Genomic DNA, 17,570 nt, shown 5'->3' with positions numbered 1-17,570 from the left:
TTTTTTTTTTTTTTTTTTTTTTGGTACCAGGGATTGAACTCGGGTCCTTACGCTTACAAGGCAGGCCACCTAACCACTGAGCTGAATCCCCGGCCTCGATATTTTTAAGTATATTTGAGAGGTGAGGTTCTTACCTTGTGATTTGTAGATATTTCCCCATTGTATGAGTTATCTTTTCATTCTCTTGATAGTATCATTTGATTCATGGGTTTTGTATATTTTGTAGCACTAAACTGATTCCCCAGTCTTTTTTATTTATTTCTATTTTGAGGCAGGATCTTGCTAAATGGCTTAGGCTGGCCTCCTTCTGCCTTAGCCTCCTGAGTAGCTGAGATCACAGGCACGTACTACCATATCTGGCCCTCTAAATTTTAATTTTTGGGGTGGGGGGTACCAGGGATCAAACTCGGACCCTTGCACTTGTGAGGCAGGCGTTGGAACCACTGAGCCAAATCCCTGGCCCTAAATTTTAAATTTTGATGAAGATAAATTATCTGTGCAGATGTCCCTTGACTTATAATTGGAATGTGCTCTGATTAACCCATCATAAATTTAAAATATGTTAAGATAACAATGCATTTAAAAGCCAGGCCTAGTGGCACACGGCTGTAATCCCAGTGCTCTGGAAGGCTGAGGCAGGAGGATCAAAAATTTGAACTTAGCCTGGCAACTTAGCAAGTTAGCGAGACCCTATCTCAAATTTTTAAAAGGGCTGGAGATGTAGCTCAGTGTAACTCAGTGAGTTCAATTCCCAGCACCACACACACATACATATACACACACATCATAGCTCTGCCCAGCATACCTTAAATGTGCTCAGAGCACTTATGTCAGATCACAGTTGGGCAAAACAATATAATATGAAGACTATTTTATCTGACAGTGTTGACTATGTCATACAATTGTACTGAAAGTGACAGTGCCTTTAGTGTTGTACCTGAGAAGCCACTGCCACACCTAAGCACAAGATGTGGAATCAGTATTTTGGGCAGCTTGTCAGCTGATCCCAATGCAACGACTGAAAGTGAAGGAGACCAACCCTGGGGTAGGGACACCAGCCAAGCTTGGGGGACAGAGGGGAGAGGTCAGGGACTGGGGAGGCCCGAGTTGGACAGGATGCTCTTGGTCAGGGATCATGGCTGTGGGCACTGCCTGGGCAGAGCTGAGGTATCCCAAGCTTGGACACGCAATCACCTGCCTGTGCTTTCACAGCTGGGGCAGAGTTGAGACTTCTCCACACTCTCAGACCCATGAACTCCAAAGTGTGGTTCCCAGGACTGCGATGGCAGCAGTTGTTTTTGGTGGGACAAAATCCCACCAGAGGCACAGGCAGGGCCTGGAGATCTGTATGAGCCTGAGTCCTTCCAGCACACAGCAGGGAGCATCCAGTCTGGGACCAGACCGGAGGGAACCCCTGCCTGGGTCCCCAAGGGCATCCTACAGGCTCAGCGTCCTCTCAGAGATGGCTCCTCCAGCCCAGCGCCTGAGCCTTCAGCACCAGCAGGCCAAACCCGGTTCAGTCCCAGTTCCATCCTGACCTTTAGGGCACTGTGGTGGCAGTCCAGCATTTGAGGACACCTCTGCTCAGTCCCCCAAAGGCTCCTCTGCAGGGCTGAGCAGCCAGACCGCAGCACTCAGGGCTCTTGTGGGCATGGGAACTGAAGAGGGCCAGCACTCTGCAGAGGCTGCAGAAAGCCTTGCCCCGCGTCCCCCTACACCCCCACACCACTACCACCAACGCCACTGCTCTGTCCCCACTGCCCTGGGTCACCTGAGGAGGCTCGATGAGCTGCCAGAGTGTGACCGGTCACTCTCCCGGCCTGCAACAATGGCCTTCCACGTTTTCCCGCTGAGCTCACTGGGGGTGACACCCTGACGGAAGTACACAGCTCGCTCCTCACAGCCGATGCCCCAAACCTGGAGAGAGAGGCACTGTTCAAGGAAGGCTGGGTCAGACATAGGGCTCCTGAGTCTTTCTGGGGGTTCAAGGGGGCAGCAGGAGTCCAGCAGGGTGGAAGGACAATGGCAAACCCAGGAGGAGCCCCCCGCCATGCCATGCAGTGGGGTGTGGGTGTGAGACTGGGCAAGGGCCAGGGCTAGGGAGGTTAGGGGGCTCAGAAACAGGGACCTGGGAGTGGTTCTCTGATGTCAGGCAAACTCAGGGCAGGGCTTAGAGGACAAAGTGGGTGTACAGGCACTGTGCTGGGGCCCAAGGTCCACCTGTGTCCCTGTCTTCCTGTGGCTTCCTGTGGGAAGCTGCTCCCTAAGGGAACATCTGTGCTCTAGGTGCTGAGCGCTGGGGTTGTCAGCGTCACAGAAAGGGGCTGCACCTTTGAGCCTGAACTGTACCCAGGAAGAGGCCATGCTGTCAAATGCAGAGGTGATGCTTACAAGAAGCAGCATCCACAGAGTCAGGAGACCAATTCCACCCCTCACTTGGTGAACACTAAGTATAAGGGCTGATCAAAAATATGGTGAATGTTTAAACTTAAAAAGAAAAATTGTTACAGAAAAAGACACCTTGTTATTCATCCCCTTCAAGTTACTCTCCCTCACACTGAACACACTTATTCCATCATTTCTATCACTTCCTAAAGCGGTTCTGGAAGTCCTCTTTCACGTCACTATGAAATGTAATAAAAAATATAATGAATGGTACTGCTGAGTGCCATCCGATGGAAAAGCAGGCTCATAAAAAAGTGAGTCCTCGTCCACCTTGTTCATCAGATCTGGCATCATGTGACTACTGGCTACTCCCCGAAGTCAAAATGACCATGAAAGGAAAATGTTTTGAATCAATTCAGGACATCAGGGGAACTACAACGGCGCAACTAAAGACGCTCAGGAAAGAGGGCTCCAGAGCTGCTGCAGAAAGTGGCAAGGACAATTGCTCCTCAGTCTCTTGGCTAAGATCAAGTGTGGCAAGTGGCATAGGACAATGGGTAAGTGTGTTCTAAGTGAGGGGCTTAAGAGCAATAATGTGCCTTTTACTGCAATCAATTTGTGAATTTAAACATACATGATATTTTTCGATCACACCTCGAATGTCCCCATGACACCTTGCAGCCTGCAGATGCGGGCCCCACCCCCAGCAGATCTGCGCTCACTACTCTGACACCTTACCTAAGCAACCCAGAGCAGCCTGCTGGGTGCCCTCAAAGGTGGGGACCCCTGCCACTGGGAAGGGACAGCGGAGGCAGGGTGGACATACTGCATCAGGAGCCCTAGGAGTCGCATGCCCACCTGGTCATTCAGCCCCACGTTCACCATCATCATCTCCCCGACCATCTCAATCCAGCTGGTGCCACAAGGGTTGTGTGAGTTGACGCCTCTTCGGAACCACACCTGGAAGGGGCAGAAAAGAAAACGTTTCCCCAGAGGCCACAGAAACAGGGCTATATTTTTCCCTTGATTGACTGATTGTCACATTGGGGATAGAACCCAGAGGCTTTACACTGAACTGTATCCCCAGCCCTTTATTTTATATTTTTAGTTTGAGTCAGAATCTTGCTAAGTCTCTAAGATACCCAGGCTGAATTTGAATTTTTGATCCTCCTGCCTCAGCTTCCTAGAGCGCTGGGATTATAGGTGTGCACCACCATGCCCAGGTAATTGGGGGCTTTTTCAGGGCTCAGAAAGAATAAATAAATAATAAGAGTGAGCAAGGCCAGTGCAACGTCCAGCTTCCCGCAGCCATGCCTGTGCCTGCCTGTGCTTAGCACTGTCCTATAAGGGCTGAGAGTCACGTGCCTCAGCTACATGTGTCCCTGACCCACACGTGGAAAAGATCATTTTCTTGATTCAACTTGTCCTCTGTATGAGACAGTGGCCTTAGTGAGGTTATATAGGAAAACTACAAACTCATTATTAGAATAAATGGCCTATTTGGGGTCTACATTTAATGCTTTATGTTATCTCCTTAATATCAACTTGTAAAACTATGCACCATCCAATTAAAATTTCCCAGGCCTGCCTGTAGTTCCAAGGCTCACCTGGTGGACATGGCTCCCAAGCTGGCCCATTGTCCCCTAGGGCTCTACCATTTGGAGGGTGGGCCACACTGGGCCCCTGAGATCCTGGTAAATCAGCATTCATGCTGAATTTATTTATTTATTTATTTATTTTTAGTTTTTTGAGACAGGGTCTCACTATGTAGTTGAGACTGCCCTGGAACTCACTATGTAGCCCAGGCTGGTCTCAAACTCACAGCGATCCTCCTGCCTCAACCTCCCAAGTGCTGGGATTACAGGCATGTGCCAGCACGCCTGGCTCATGCTGAATTTCTAAGGTGCACTGTGTGACAGTTACATGAGAAAACACTGAAATGCCTCTCATGAACATTTCTAGAAAGCTGGGCATTCTGGCATCATGCACGTGGAGTCCTAGCTACTCAAGAGGCTGAGGCGGGAGGATTGCTTGAGCCTGGAAATTCAAGACCACCTTGAGCAACAGAGCAACATAGCTAGATCTCTTAAAAAAAAAAAAGACAAAACAAAAATCTAGAATGTATCTTCTAAACCCAAAGAAAGTGAGCATATTAAATATATGACAACTGAGCAGACATATACACAAATCCAATTTTTGCTTATTTAAGCCAAAGGGAAGGACATGTCACTATAAGCAGGGCTTGGCAGTTACAGTCCCTGGGAAGCGGGGTGCCTGGAACGCACTGGGGAGACAATGACACCCATATTTTGTCAGGCTGGATGTGGCTTGCGGTCTGGACCTCTGGGTGCTGGCGATACAGACTCAGATATATGAGCATTCATCCTCTTGGGTGCCAGGGAACCCCCCTTGGACCTGCCTCTGATGAGACAGAAATACAATGGTGGGTCACTCTGAGAGGCTGTGGCAGGAGGATCCCAAGTTTAAGCCAAGCCTGGGCAATTTAGTGACTTAAAATTTTGTACCAAAAATTTTAAAAAGTTAAAAATAAGTTAAAACGGGGCCGGGGATTTAGCTCAGTGGTGCCACTGCCTGCTTCGCAAGTGCAAGGACCCAAGTTCGATCCCCGGTACCAAAAAAATAAAAAATAAAAAAATTTAAACAGAGCTGGTGGCGTAGTTCAGTGTAAAGGCCCTGGGTTCTTTAGTGACTTAAAATTTTGTACCAAAAATTTTAAAAAGTTAAAAATAAGTTAAAACGGGGCCGGGGATTTAGCTCAGTGGCCCCACTGCCTGCTTCGCAAGTGCAAGGACCCAAGTTCGATCCCCGGTACCAAAAAAATAAAAAATAAAAAAATTTAAACAGAGCTGGTGGCGTAGTTCAGTGTAAAGGCCCTGGGTTCAATCACTAGTAACACACACACACACACACACACACACACACACACACAAGCACTGAATAGGGGAAGGGAGAGGAGAGGCGTTTTAACTGAGTCTCAGCAAATTAGTTTCTGATTATCTGAAATGTTTGGCCTAATATAGTTGCTCTGCAGTTTGGTACTTGGGTGTAAGGAAAGAGACTTCTACATCAAACTTCCTGGATACAGGCACATAATTTCAACAAAACCAACGCTCACAGTGCTTGGTAGATGCTGGATTTGCCATTATCGGTTCAGACAACCTTTACAAAACAACCCCAATATTAAGTGGCACCTGCAGAGCTGCCCTCAAGCCCCAGCAACACTGTCTTACCTTCCGGTCCTTGGTGACAGCCCAGACGACACTCATTCCGACGGAGATGTGCATGATCCCATTCTCAGCCCCAGGAGGCTCCACTATGGACCACGAACTGCCTAGCAGCCCCCAAGAAACCCCAGGCAGCCTCCATCAGCCACAATGCTGGGAGGCACCTCCACCTCCCCCAGGACAGGGTCATCTACCTTTGGGGTTGTTCCTGTTGATCCCCTCCCGGACCAAGGCCTGCCCCTCCCAGAGGGTGACCCACAGCAGGTCGTTGGGCCCACAGCTGATCTGGACAGCCTCCCCTGGGGTGTCCACCAGAGACCATGACGAGCCTTCCGGGTTGGGGTGGCTGACATCCTCTCTGTACCACACCTGGGAAACAACAGAAGGGTGTGGTACCTATGTGTCCTACTGGTACAGCTGTACAGCTGTGCATGGGGCTCTCTGGGTACCCCCCAGTGTGCAGACCCCCACCCAGTTCTCACCTGCCCCATTCATCTGGAGGTAAGGCCCCAGCCACCCATCCACCATGTGCAACTCCAGCCCCCAGCCTATGTGTCCTGCGCCCCCTAGTGGTGAAATGCCCTCAGGACACCCACCTCCAGGGGCAGCCAAAGTCCAGGGGAGCTAAGTGGGAAAATCCCAACCCATTTTTCATACCAATTTCCACTTTTCTTGCTCTTTAATCTGAATAGCCAAGTCTGCACAATGCCCTCATATCATCCAGGTTTTGGCTCACTTCACCAGAGGAGGCCACACATCTCTACAATTCAGGCCAGGCCAATGACTCACTACAGAATCTTCAGACTGGGGTCCCAACACCCCATCCTTACAATGGACCTTCTGGCTAGGCCTGGGAAGCCTCCTTCCTGGTACCACCTCTTATGGACCACAGGAATGGCGCTGGCACTTGGGGAACACAAACACTGCTGTGGCCCTGACCTCTCTCTGCATCCAGGTGGACAAGGCTCCTTGTCAGGGACTCCATCTCCAGCCGGTGCCCTCACCCTGCTCACACCTTCCGCCACCCCTCAGCAGGACACAGAGGAAGCAGCTGTGGTTAACCTGAGCCTTGGCTGGGTGGGACCCCAGAGGCAAGGCTACTAAAAATAACCTGCCATGACAAGTCCAAAGCACAGCAGACCTGTGGTCAATCTGTGGTGGAAGCCACTGCACAATTGTAAAGAATCATCCAAAACCATGGCAAGAGGGCTGGGTTCCCTGAGCTGCCACCGCCGCCAGGAGTAGTTTTGTTCCTTTTTATGTAGTTTACAGAGTCTCTCAGAAAAGGATGTTTTCTCTCTAAACATCCACATACAGCATTCATCCATCCACACACCCAACCCCTGCCTACGTATCCACCCACGTATCCACCTACCTACGCATCATCCAACAATTCACCCACCATCTACCCATCCACACACCTAATAGCTATCCATTCATACATCTACCCACCCCACAGCCATCCCATCTAGGCATCTATATATCCATCACCTATCCAGCCATCCACACAGCAACCATCTACACACCAACACCCACCCACCATCCACCAAGTCACCTGTCCCTCCACATAGCATCCATCCCTTCACCCACCCACCACACACACACATACACACACATACACACACACCATCCATCCACTGATCTACCTACCCACCAACTATCCACCCACACACCCAGTCACAATACTCCTGGAGACTGTGAGAAGCACCAACAGGGAGCAGGCCGGGAGCCCAGAATCTGTCTAAGGAGACAATCTGGATAGCATATGAGCCCAGGGTGCCCAGGAGAAGCAAGCCAGGACCAGGCATGGGATGGGGAATCAGAGGCTTCTGGGAGGACTGGGATCCAGGGGACCACAAGACGGGGACACACAGGAGGGGGTTGATGGGGAGCCTGGTAAGGTGCTGACTCTCTGGAAGGCCTGACCCCAGGGACAGGAGGCATGGAGGTCTCCGGCCTGGTCCTGACTGGCCAGTGCCTGGGCTGCCTCCCTTGCTATACTGCACCCAGGGCCTGTGAACAGTGGCCTTACCTTTCCCTGCAGAGACACAGCCCACACTGACAGGCGGCCCACAGGCTCTTCTGTGATCTCCCATCCCCCCACAGAGAGGTCATTAAAGGGGTCAGGCAGGTCCTTGGGGTCATCCTTTGAGGGGATCTGAAAAGAGGAGGCAACACATAGCGGCTATCATGACCTGTTGACTACCTGGTGAGGCATCTATGCTGGGTCCCCTCCTTCCTCTCCAGCTGGGCCCATACTGCCTGATCTCATAAAGAAGGCATGGACAGGAATGCAGGATTTTGGCTCTGGGCTCTCTCTGCCCTGCCATGTCAGACACCAGGCCGGGTATCATCTTGGAGTGGCTATGGGTCGGCTCTGGGCTTGAGACTGCCTGTTGAGATTTGTTCTCTGGAACCTGGGGCTCCTGGCAGACCCAGCCACTGTGCCAGGAACACGGTGAGGTGAGGTGAGTGCCCGAGACCCTCTCTCTTTGGAAGCCATGGCAGGACAACTCAAAAGAGCAGGTCTCAGGGTGGGCTTGTGTCCCCTTAGGCACAGACCTTGGCCCAGATGTCTCGGGACTTGTATCGCCTATATCGGATCCACTTCCGCCGCCGCACACATGAATTCCACTTCTTGTCTCTCGTATAGGTGGCAGGGAAGTCCATGGCATAGGTCCACCCCTGAAATGCCAGAGGCGGGACTCCATAAGGCTCTGGGGGCAGAGATTCAAAGATGGGAGAAAGAGGAGGGTGTCGGGAGTGTGATGGCAGGACTCAAATGCGTGGCCCCATAGGAAACAGAAGTCAGACCCCGTAGGGCACAGCTGGAAGGAGTGGGACTGCACCAAGGGACAGGCTGAGCGCCAACCCCCCAGGGCCCCCTCCCAAGCTGGCCAAGGTGGGTACTGAGTTTACCTACCCCTTTCTCGGTGGGTTCCCCTCCAAAATTCTCATCCACGTACCAGTCTGACTCCCACTCCCAGTGAGGCGATGGTAGTGCCACCCCATCCAGCAGCCGGTGCTGGAGGCCACTCACGTCACTCCATGACCAGCGGTCACTCGGTAGGAGCTTCTCGCAGAAGCCACTCATGGGGTTCCAGCGCTGGGACCAGGGACACAGAGATGGCCTTAGGTCTGAGCCTGCCAGGAGCAGACCCAGCAGGAAGGGTCTCTCAGGCCCCTCCCGGGATCAAAGACCCCAGGCCACTTCATCAAATCCAATACAATCCCAAGATGCCTGTAATCTCAGCACTCTGGGAGGGAGGCTGAGGCAGGAGGATTACAAAGGGAAGCCCAGCCTAGCCCACTTACTGATTTTGTAAAACCCTGTCTCAAAAAAAAAAAAAGGTTGAGCAGGGAGCTTACTACAAAGGCCTTGGGTTCAATGCCCAGTAGTACTACAAAGAGAGAAAAATAAAACCCAGGGAATCAACACAGCCCCAAAGGATAGAGAACCCACAGCCATGGTGCTGCAAGGCGGGTAAGCAGGAGGACTGGCTCCTGGATGCCCACAGTCCATCCTGGCAGACCCGTCCCAGTGTGCTCTGGAGGAGACTGAATGCTATGCCAGGTGGAAGGGACAGATGCAGGGGCTCTCTTCTCTTCTTCAGTTCATGTGAAGCCGAATCCCAGGATATGGGTCACTTTAGCACTTGCCCACGAGTGGGCTGCTACCTGGTTCTCATAGGCCTCCTCTCGGCGGCGGATGGGGACATCGCTGGCACACATGTACAGGTACACCTGATTGTCACAGGCAATGCCCCAGCAGCACTGCGTGGCTGCGCTGACCCGCTTGAACTCCAGCTGGGTGTCCTTGCATAGTTCCCAGTACTGGCCAGCCGTGGAGAGGGTGTAGACTCTGCCAAAGAGGTCCACGGCCCACAGCACAGATGCGGGCATGGCGCCGGCAGCTGGAGGGAAATCGGAGGCAAGGAGGAGGGATGTCAGTGTCCTGTCTCTAGCCTAGGGACATGGAGGTAGGGGGGGTACTTGGGGAACTTCTGCTGTGACTCTCATGCCACAGATGGCAAAATACAGTCCAGAGAGAGAAGCAGATGATCACCCCACAGATGAGAGGCAGAGCCTGGCTTCCAATGTAGATAGCTGTTTTCTTTCTTTGGCTTTCTTTCCTCCTTACTTATTTATGTGTTATTTGGGATTGAACTCAGGGCCTTCACACTGAGCTACATCCCAAAGCCCCTTTAAAATTCTGAGACAAGCTCTCATTAAGTCACTAAGCTGTCTAGGCTGGGCTTAAGCCTGTGATCCTCCTGCCTCATCCTCCCAGTACTCTGGGATTACAGATGTGCACCACTATGCCTGGCTCCTTCTTTCTTGTTATGGGGATTTTTTTTCCCCCGTTACCAGGGATTGCACTGGCCAGGCAAGTGTGGTACTGCTGAGCTACATCCCTGGCCCAGGGGATTTTTTTTTTTACAAACACATAACAAAGTACAGGGCAAATGAAAGGTAACATCTATGTATTTACCTCTTCAAATTTAATGATCATTATTCTGTTACAAAGTTTCTTTGGATCTTTCCTTTCAAATGAATAAATGAAAGCCCATAGATTTATCTGAATCTCTATCCCCTCTGCTGGTCTCACTATGACAGTCCTTCCACATAAGCCTGGCATCCCAACTGGAATCTTGTGTGGTCCTGCAGGAGCCAGGTGACCATGGAATTCTAGGACACAAAGGTCCATCCCTCTTTACCCCCAACACGAGGGTCTCTCCTGCCATTCTCCACTCCTTCCTCCTCTTTCTTTGCACTCTAGATGGGGGCCAAGCTGCCACTGACTTTCCCTGTGCCCAGGGCTGACACTATTCTGCTTCCTGAGGTAAATCATAGAGACCTGGCTTCCAGTAAAAATAAGCTTCCTACTATGGTGGGGCCACATGGCCAAGCCCGAGGGAGCCAGACCCAAGGAAGCCAGAGGCAGAGCAAATGGAGGAGGCTCAGGGGAGTCACAAGGAAAAACTGGGCCAGACAGGGTGGCTTCCAGACCCAACAAGGGAACACTGCCCTCAGGTGACAAGAGAGGATGGTCAGAGGCTCCAGACAAGACACCTGTCTGGTTTCCAAAGCTACCAGAAGGTGTATTTAGATGCCTTGAGGCTGGGATTGATGCTGAGCTCCAGATGGTGCTGTAAGGACATCTGTGATGTCAGAGGCAAAATAAGCCTCTTCTGGAACAAAGTGAGTCTGAAAATGCAGTCTGAGAAGGAAGTGACAGAGGGGAACAAGGAACTGAAAGACGGGAGGCAGAATGGAAGCCAAGTTTTTGGGAAACATCTCTGACAGGAAAGTACAGAAGACAACAGGAGGAAGAATGAGAAGAGACCCCCTCAGAACTGCTGGCCTCCAAAACCTCAGGGGCAACACATCTACATACATGCAGACATACAGAGCTACCTAGGAACTTTGACCTGGGTCAGGTGCCTAAGTCGGGACCCTGGTGACCCCTAGCTGCCCCTTCTGCCTGCTTGGAGTCCTTCTGACACCTTCACAGTAACTAAGAATACTCAGAACTTCCCAGACCCACACTGACAGAATTTGGCACTTAATTTATTTTTGTATACAAATCAGAAAGGGCCAGGTGTGGTGGTGCAATCCCAGCACCCTGGGAGGCTGAGGAAGGAGGGTCCCTAATTCAAGCCCAGTCTAGGAAATTTAGCAAGACTTATCTCAAAGTAAAAAACAAAAAGGGCTAAGGATGTGGAGATGTAGCTCAGTATAAAGGCCCTGGGTTCAATTTCCAGTACTCCCACAAAAATGCCAGAAAGTAATAGTGACCCACTTACTTTGTGAGAATTAAATGAGGTAATACTTATAAACATTGTTCAGTACTCAATAAGAATTGAATGAGTGGTACTGATGTCATATTATTACTAGGCATTTGCTACCACACTCTGTCATTTATCTCCTATGTCTTAAAAAAAAAAAAATCAAATCCCTTTCTGGTCACCTGAGTCTTGAGCCTCTCTCGTTTTCTCATAACAGTGCTAGGCACACAGACTGTTCAACCAATGTTTAATGATAATCACCTCCACCCACAACCAACACACTGTCATCCCTGAGCCTAGTCAGAAATACTGCTCCTGGAAAGGGAAACCACAGACAACTTGAAAAGTAAGGCACGACTCTTGGGCAGATATGTGATAAAACGGATACTAAGGCAATTTTCTGGCTGCTAGGTGCGGGATTGCTCGAAAGCTACACCAGGATCCAAAGGAGTGTGGAAAACAACAGGATTTGCATGACAGTTGAGTCCTTCCTGAAGAATAGGGTCTGTCTAGCCTCACCAGGCAGGAGGTTCCCTGAGTCGACCTGGCTTGTACCCCAGCTCCCGCACTGGGCGACAGGTGGGCCCCTGCCTGGCCACCAGGAGCAAATGTCGAGTGCAAGGCCATCTGCCTACGCTAATCCCAGCACAAGCGGATTTGCTTCCACGGCTGCCCAGGAAGAAGACTCCCATGTAACTCCGTTCTCTAAAGCCGCTAGGTTGCAGCGATCTGCTTCTCCAACCATTCCAGTCCAAGGAGTGGGGGCGTCCTCAGAGGGAGTCGGCGTCCCGCGGGGGGCGGGGCGGCGCCCGCCAGGTGTGCTGGACGGAGCACACATAGAACCTCTCCCTCCCTTCTTCCCTCCCCAGGGTCCGAGCAAACGCATCCAGCAGAGGCGCCACTGACCCCGCTGCCGGAAACTTCCTAGACTAGTAATAGCGCCAGCCGCCCGTGGTCGCCGCGAAGAGGTGAGCCCGACACACTCACCTGGGCCGGCGCCCGGGGTAGCCCGGGTTGCTCCAGATGCTCCTCCTCTGTTGAACTAGCAGGCCGGCCCTCCCCAGCTGCAGGCGAGGGTGGGCCGGAAGTGGGGCGCGGACCCACGCCAATTGGCCAGAGCTGTCATGACGTAACGACCTGGGGCGCGCGGTTGGCTGGTGTCTAGCTGATTTTGGGGCTGCTCAGGCTGGCGCGCCCGTCCACTTCCGGGGTCGCGCCAGGTTTGGCGCCGGAGGTCGAGTGGAGAGAGGTCCCTACGCTTTCCGGCCACCCAAACCAGTGCCGACCTCTCGCCTACCCTAGGACCTGGAGGTGTGACGCGGGGCCTGTAGACGAGACGGGGTAGGTCGGGCTGTCTGGGCCGCGGGCTGTGTTAACCCGAGGAGCGCCCACGTGTGGGCGCCGTGCCTGAGGAACCCTACGGGGAGGTGGCAGGTAAATAGGTGTTCTGGTGGATCCAGTCGGGTTGAAAAGTAGCCCTAGAGTACACAAATTTAAAATTTCACTCTTACTTGGGCGTGGTGGCTCACAGCTGTAATATCAGCACACTGGGAGGCTGACGCAGAAGGATCACAAGTTCGAGCCCAGCCTCGGTAGTCTAGTGACCCTGTCTCAAAATTAAAAAAAAAAAAAAAGTTAAAAGGGGTGGGGATGTAGCTCAGTGCAAGGCCTGGGTCACTCTCAAGTACCGAAAAAAAAAATCCTTATGGGAGAAATCCTGGAAACATCTGTGATTTTATGACTGTAGCATGGGACAGGATGTCAATAATAGTTGCTGTATTGCTCAACTTCTGTGTTGCCATGACAACACAACTCAATCTGTTCTAAAGATACTAGAAATATGCGCGTGCTTTCTGGAACCAGACACGAATATAATTGCTTTCCACCTTCTCACTCCATCCTGTCTGGGAGAGAGGCAGCCAGGTTAGGATGAAGAATGGAAACAAAAACAAAAACAAAAAACAGCTGGGGCATGTCTGGTGAAAAGCCAGGCACAGATGACACAGTGGCTAAAACAGGCACCTGAGCTTGTTTCCCTCCTGCTGGAGTTTGTATCTGGGATGTCCTGGAAAGGCTCCAGTTTGGTTCTCTGGGAAGGTGGTGGGGTCTGGGGGTGAGCTTCAGGCCCCGGAGGATGAGCTCTCAGTGGGGATTGTGGGATCATCCTCTTCCTCTTCACTTCCTAGCCTTGAAATCAGTGGTCCTGCTCTGCCATGCTGCCCCACCAGGACGTGCAGTTTCACCACAGGCTCAAAAGCAACGGAGCCAAGCTGAGTATGACAGTGCACTCCTGTCAGCCCAGCACTCAGAGGCTGAGTCAAGAAGATCACTGCTAGTTTGAGGACAGACTGGGCTACACTGTAAATTCAAGGCCAGCTTAAGCTTCATAGAACTTGTCCCAGAAAAACACAACAGAGACAACCAATCATGGACTGAAACCTCCTAACCTGTGAGTGAAATAAACCTTTCCTCACAGTAACAGAAAGCTGTCTAACACAGACTCCTGTTTCCTCTTAGCTTTTGTTCCTTTGTGAGGTTGTGGATAGGTTTTTTTCCCCTGTCAGGGCTGGGCACCCCACTAAGGCTGACTCCCATAGGGAAAAAAAAGCAGAAGTTGGCCAGGCATGTAATCCCAGTGCTCTGGAAGCCGAGACAGGAAGATTGCTGTGAGTTTGAGGTCAACCTGGACTCCATAGTGAGTTCAAAGCCAGTCTGAATACATAGAGTTTGTCTCAAAAAACAAAACAAGTAGAAGCCTCATGTTAACCCTGGTGGCTTTGTGGATTCCTGCATCTAACCTTGACCCTAACCACCCGGAGGGACTGGCGTCTGTGAACTGAGTCTGGTTCCCACCGGAAACAGGAGAGTCCAGAGGGCCAAAGGTGTCTTAGTCACTTTCCTTGCTGCTGAGACACAATACCTGACAGCCACAACATAACGGAGGGCAAGTTTATTTTGGCTCACGGTTTAGACGAATCAGTCCTCACAGCTTGGTGGAAGGGCAGAGGAGAGCTTCTTATGGTTTTAGCAGCCAGGAAGCAGAGAGAGAAGCCAGGAAGCTTCAGAGGGAGATAAACTTAGGCCCTGTCCACCTGACTGCCTCTTCCCACCACTCTCCATTCCTTAGAGCAAGTCAACTATGGCATCCCAGTAACCTTCCAAAAGCTCTGCCTTTGAGCATATGAGGCTCTCTGGGGAACATCTAGATCGAAACCATAACAAGTGGTTCCTTGGAGGAAGACTCATGTACATTCAGTGGAAGGAGGGCTGCAGCAGAAACAGTGTGGACGAGGAGACTTGGGTTCTGTTGTCTGACACTTATAACCATTTCTTCTCTTCGGCCTCAGTTTCCTCATGAAAAGAGACATTGAAGCTGGGCATGGTGGAACATGTCTGTAATCTACACCCTGAAAGCTGAGACAGGAGAACCTCAAATTCAAACCCAGTCTGATCAGTTTAGAGGCTTAGCCAGAGCCTATGTAAAAAAAAAGAAAAAAGCATTAATTAGGGAATTGAGTAGGAGCTCTCTGTGGTCTCTTGCAGTGTTCGTGTGAATGACAGTTTAATACCATGTCCCCTGAACCCTCAGCTTTTGCAGAGCTGGCTCCCCACATTGTCAGAAGTTCTGTTGGTTCCTACCCTCACCTCAAGGCTAATCCCCATTCCTACTTCTGCTTTGTTATGTTAACCTCCTTCATTTCTGTTTCTTCTCTTTCCTGACCTTAGAACTTTTCTGCCAGACGCATTGGTTCCAGGTCTTGGTCTGTCACTTAGGGTCATTCAGGCTTTGAGCCTGGTCCTGTGTATGTTAGTGCCATTACTTGTCACATTCAGCCTTGAGTCTCAGGTCAAAGTTCAACTCTTACTGAACCTGAGGGAAAAGTAGGCCTGAGGTGGTAGTGGTTTCAGTACTGGGTATTGAACCTCAGGGCACTATCACTGAGCTACATACCAGCTTTTTTCATTTTTTATTTTAAGACAGCTTCCACTAATTCAATGAGTTGCTCAGGTGGGACTCAAACTTGTGATCCTCCTACCTCAGCTTCCCTCAACACTAGGATTACAAGCATATGCCACCAAGCCAAGTTTAGGTCTGCATTTTGATGCTCTCATATTTTGTACATTCTCCACTCTCATCCCTCACACGATGTATCATAATTGTTTTCCCTGCATGTCTCCCTGATCACTCCTAGAACTTACATTTTATATTCATATTGGAATTTCCAGGGTTTAATAATTGTCTCATCTATAATTTACATGAAAATAATTGATATTCTTCCTATCCCCAGATAACCAGTTGTTCATGTATTAAAAAATGTTGGAAGAGGGTCCGGGGTTTAGCTCAGTGGTTCCGCCACCTGTCAGGTGCAGGGACCCAAGTTTGATCCCCAGTACCAAAAAAAAAAAAAAAAAAAATGTTGGAAGATCCTCAACAAAAAGATTATCGGAAGTGGCCTGACCTGTCTGTTTCCCACTGTCCACTTCTGGCGATGCATGTGGCTCCTTGGCCCTGTCCTAAAGAGGTAGGAAATTAGGGAGGGACAAACCAGGTAACCGCTAGGAAGAGCCTGGCAGGCAGGCAGATGCATGAACAGATGCGGGGCTCATGCGCAGAACACAGGCTCTGAGATAACAGCTCAACCCTGACCTGGGTGGGACCCATCGAACAGCACCATTTTGATTCTTCATTCACCTCTGCCCTGAAAGCGAGTGGGTCTTTGATGGGATAGCTTAACTCTGACGTCAGGAGAGGTGATAGGACCACGATCCCGAATGCCTTGTCTGCTAGGGAGAACCTGTCTGGAGATGCAGAGCCCGGCCATTATCCCACAGGCTGCTGTGGGCCTTTTCACTCTCCGCTCTCACGCTAGAGTTTACTTCTCTCTACCTTCAGTAAATGTCAATCCTCACTATCTTTTCTGTGTCCAAGTCTTTGTTCAGGACACCAAGTAACTGGAAAGCTTCTCTTTTGAATCTAGAAGCCAGTAACACCAGTCCCACTAGAGCAGCCTCTTTATTTTTATTCTGTTTAAAAACGAAAAGATAATTTTGAATTTGTAGTACAGCAACAACAGAAAGACCAAAATACATTCTACTCAGATATTTTACTAATATTGTCCTAGATTCATTCGCCAAACATTTTTGTGTACATGCACACACACACACATACACCTGTTCTTGATATTGTGCATGTAGGACTGAGGAAAACAAGGAAGCACATGCATACATGAAGTTTACAATCTTATTTGTCAAAAATGAGATAAATTAGTGAAATATGTAGGATTTATGTGCATTTCAGTGCTAAAGAGAAATACAGATGTGTGGGTTGGGAAAGTGTAAGAGTGTGCACGGTTTCAACAAAGTGGTTAGGGAAGAAATCATCTGAAAGGTGAAATTTGAGTAAAATCTGAAAGTTAAATGAGGAGGTCACAGAGAAAGAGCATTCCAGATAGAAGGGTTAGCAAGTGCAACGACACTGAGGCAGGTATATTCTGGGAGGTCAGTGTGGGAGAGAGGAACAGATGTGTAGAAAAAAAATAGAGAAGGTTAGAAAGATAATGAAAGTATATCATGGCTTTGGTTTCTGTTTTTACTTAGAAACGGGGAGAGAATAGATTTTTTAAAGAAGGGTAGTAACCCTGAAACACCTTGTGTGCTCTAGAGAGTAAGCTGTGAGGACCCATGACAGAAGCGGGACACCCAGGAAGGTTATTGCAGCAATCATGTGAGAAATAGTGGTGGTTTGGACCCATGTGTAGTCAGAAATCTGATGAGCAGTGGTTTTTTGGATTTGGGATAGTTCCTGAAGATAGAGTCAGTAAGATTTCCTTATTGGGTGGACTGGACTTAGGCATAACAGAAGTGTAACAAGACTTGAGGAAATCTCTACAATGTTTTGACTTGAGCATTAGCAAGAATGGATGTCTTAGCTACTGTTCTCATTGCTGAGAAAAAATAAATAAAAATAAAAACACCACCCAGGTATAAAGGAGGGAAAGTTTACTTGGCTTACAGTTCACAGAGGTTTCAGTCTATAATCAGCTGGCTCTAAGGCAGGTGGCTTGGCTGAGGAGAAACATTTTATGGTGGCCAAAAGGTAGCAAAGCAACAAGAGAACCTTAACAGTGTCTTTCTGCCCCTTAATCTTATC

General features: G+C 49.9%; 1 protein-coding gene across 3 annotated transcripts in view; it reads right to left on the bottom strand.

The window, feature by feature from the left end:
- Positions 1-12,532, bottom strand: part of Tecpr1 (tectonin beta-propeller repeat containing 1) — a 29,518-nt gene extending 16,986 nt beyond the window's left edge. For all 3 annotated transcript variants that reach the window (XR_784016.3, XM_010642746.3, XM_010642747.3), the window contains exons 1-9: positions 12,407-12,532; positions 9,309-9,544; positions 8,554-8,736; positions 8,193-8,315; positions 7,663-7,788; positions 5,825-5,999; positions 5,637-5,737; positions 3,244-3,345; positions 1,772-1,917 (exon numbers count right to left, since the gene is read on the bottom strand). Coding sequence is in view for 2 of the 3 variants with exons in the window: in XM_010642746.3 (XP_010641048.1) it covers positions 1,772-1,917; positions 3,244-3,345; positions 5,637-5,737; positions 5,825-5,999; positions 7,663-7,788; positions 8,193-8,315; positions 8,554-8,736; positions 9,309-9,533 (1,181 nt within the window). In the remaining variant the exon portion in view is untranslated. The remainder of the gene's footprint in view (positions 1-1,771; positions 1,918-3,243; positions 3,346-5,636; positions 5,738-5,824; positions 6,000-7,662; positions 7,789-8,192; positions 8,316-8,553; positions 8,737-9,308; positions 9,545-12,406) is intronic.
- Between the last annotated feature and the right edge of the window lie 5,038 nt (positions 12,533-17,570).

Source organism: Fukomys damarensis, unplaced genomic scaffold (assembly GCF_012274545.1).
Source record: "Fukomys damarensis isolate Sample0158 unplaced genomic scaffold, DMR_v1.0_HiC HiC_scaffold_17, whole genome shotgun sequence".
Lineage (NCBI taxonomy): Eukaryota > Metazoa > Chordata > Mammalia > Rodentia > Bathyergidae > Fukomys > Fukomys damarensis.
The sequence above is the reverse complement of the archived record's forward strand: the minus strand, read 5'-3'. Positions and strand labels throughout refer to the sequence as shown.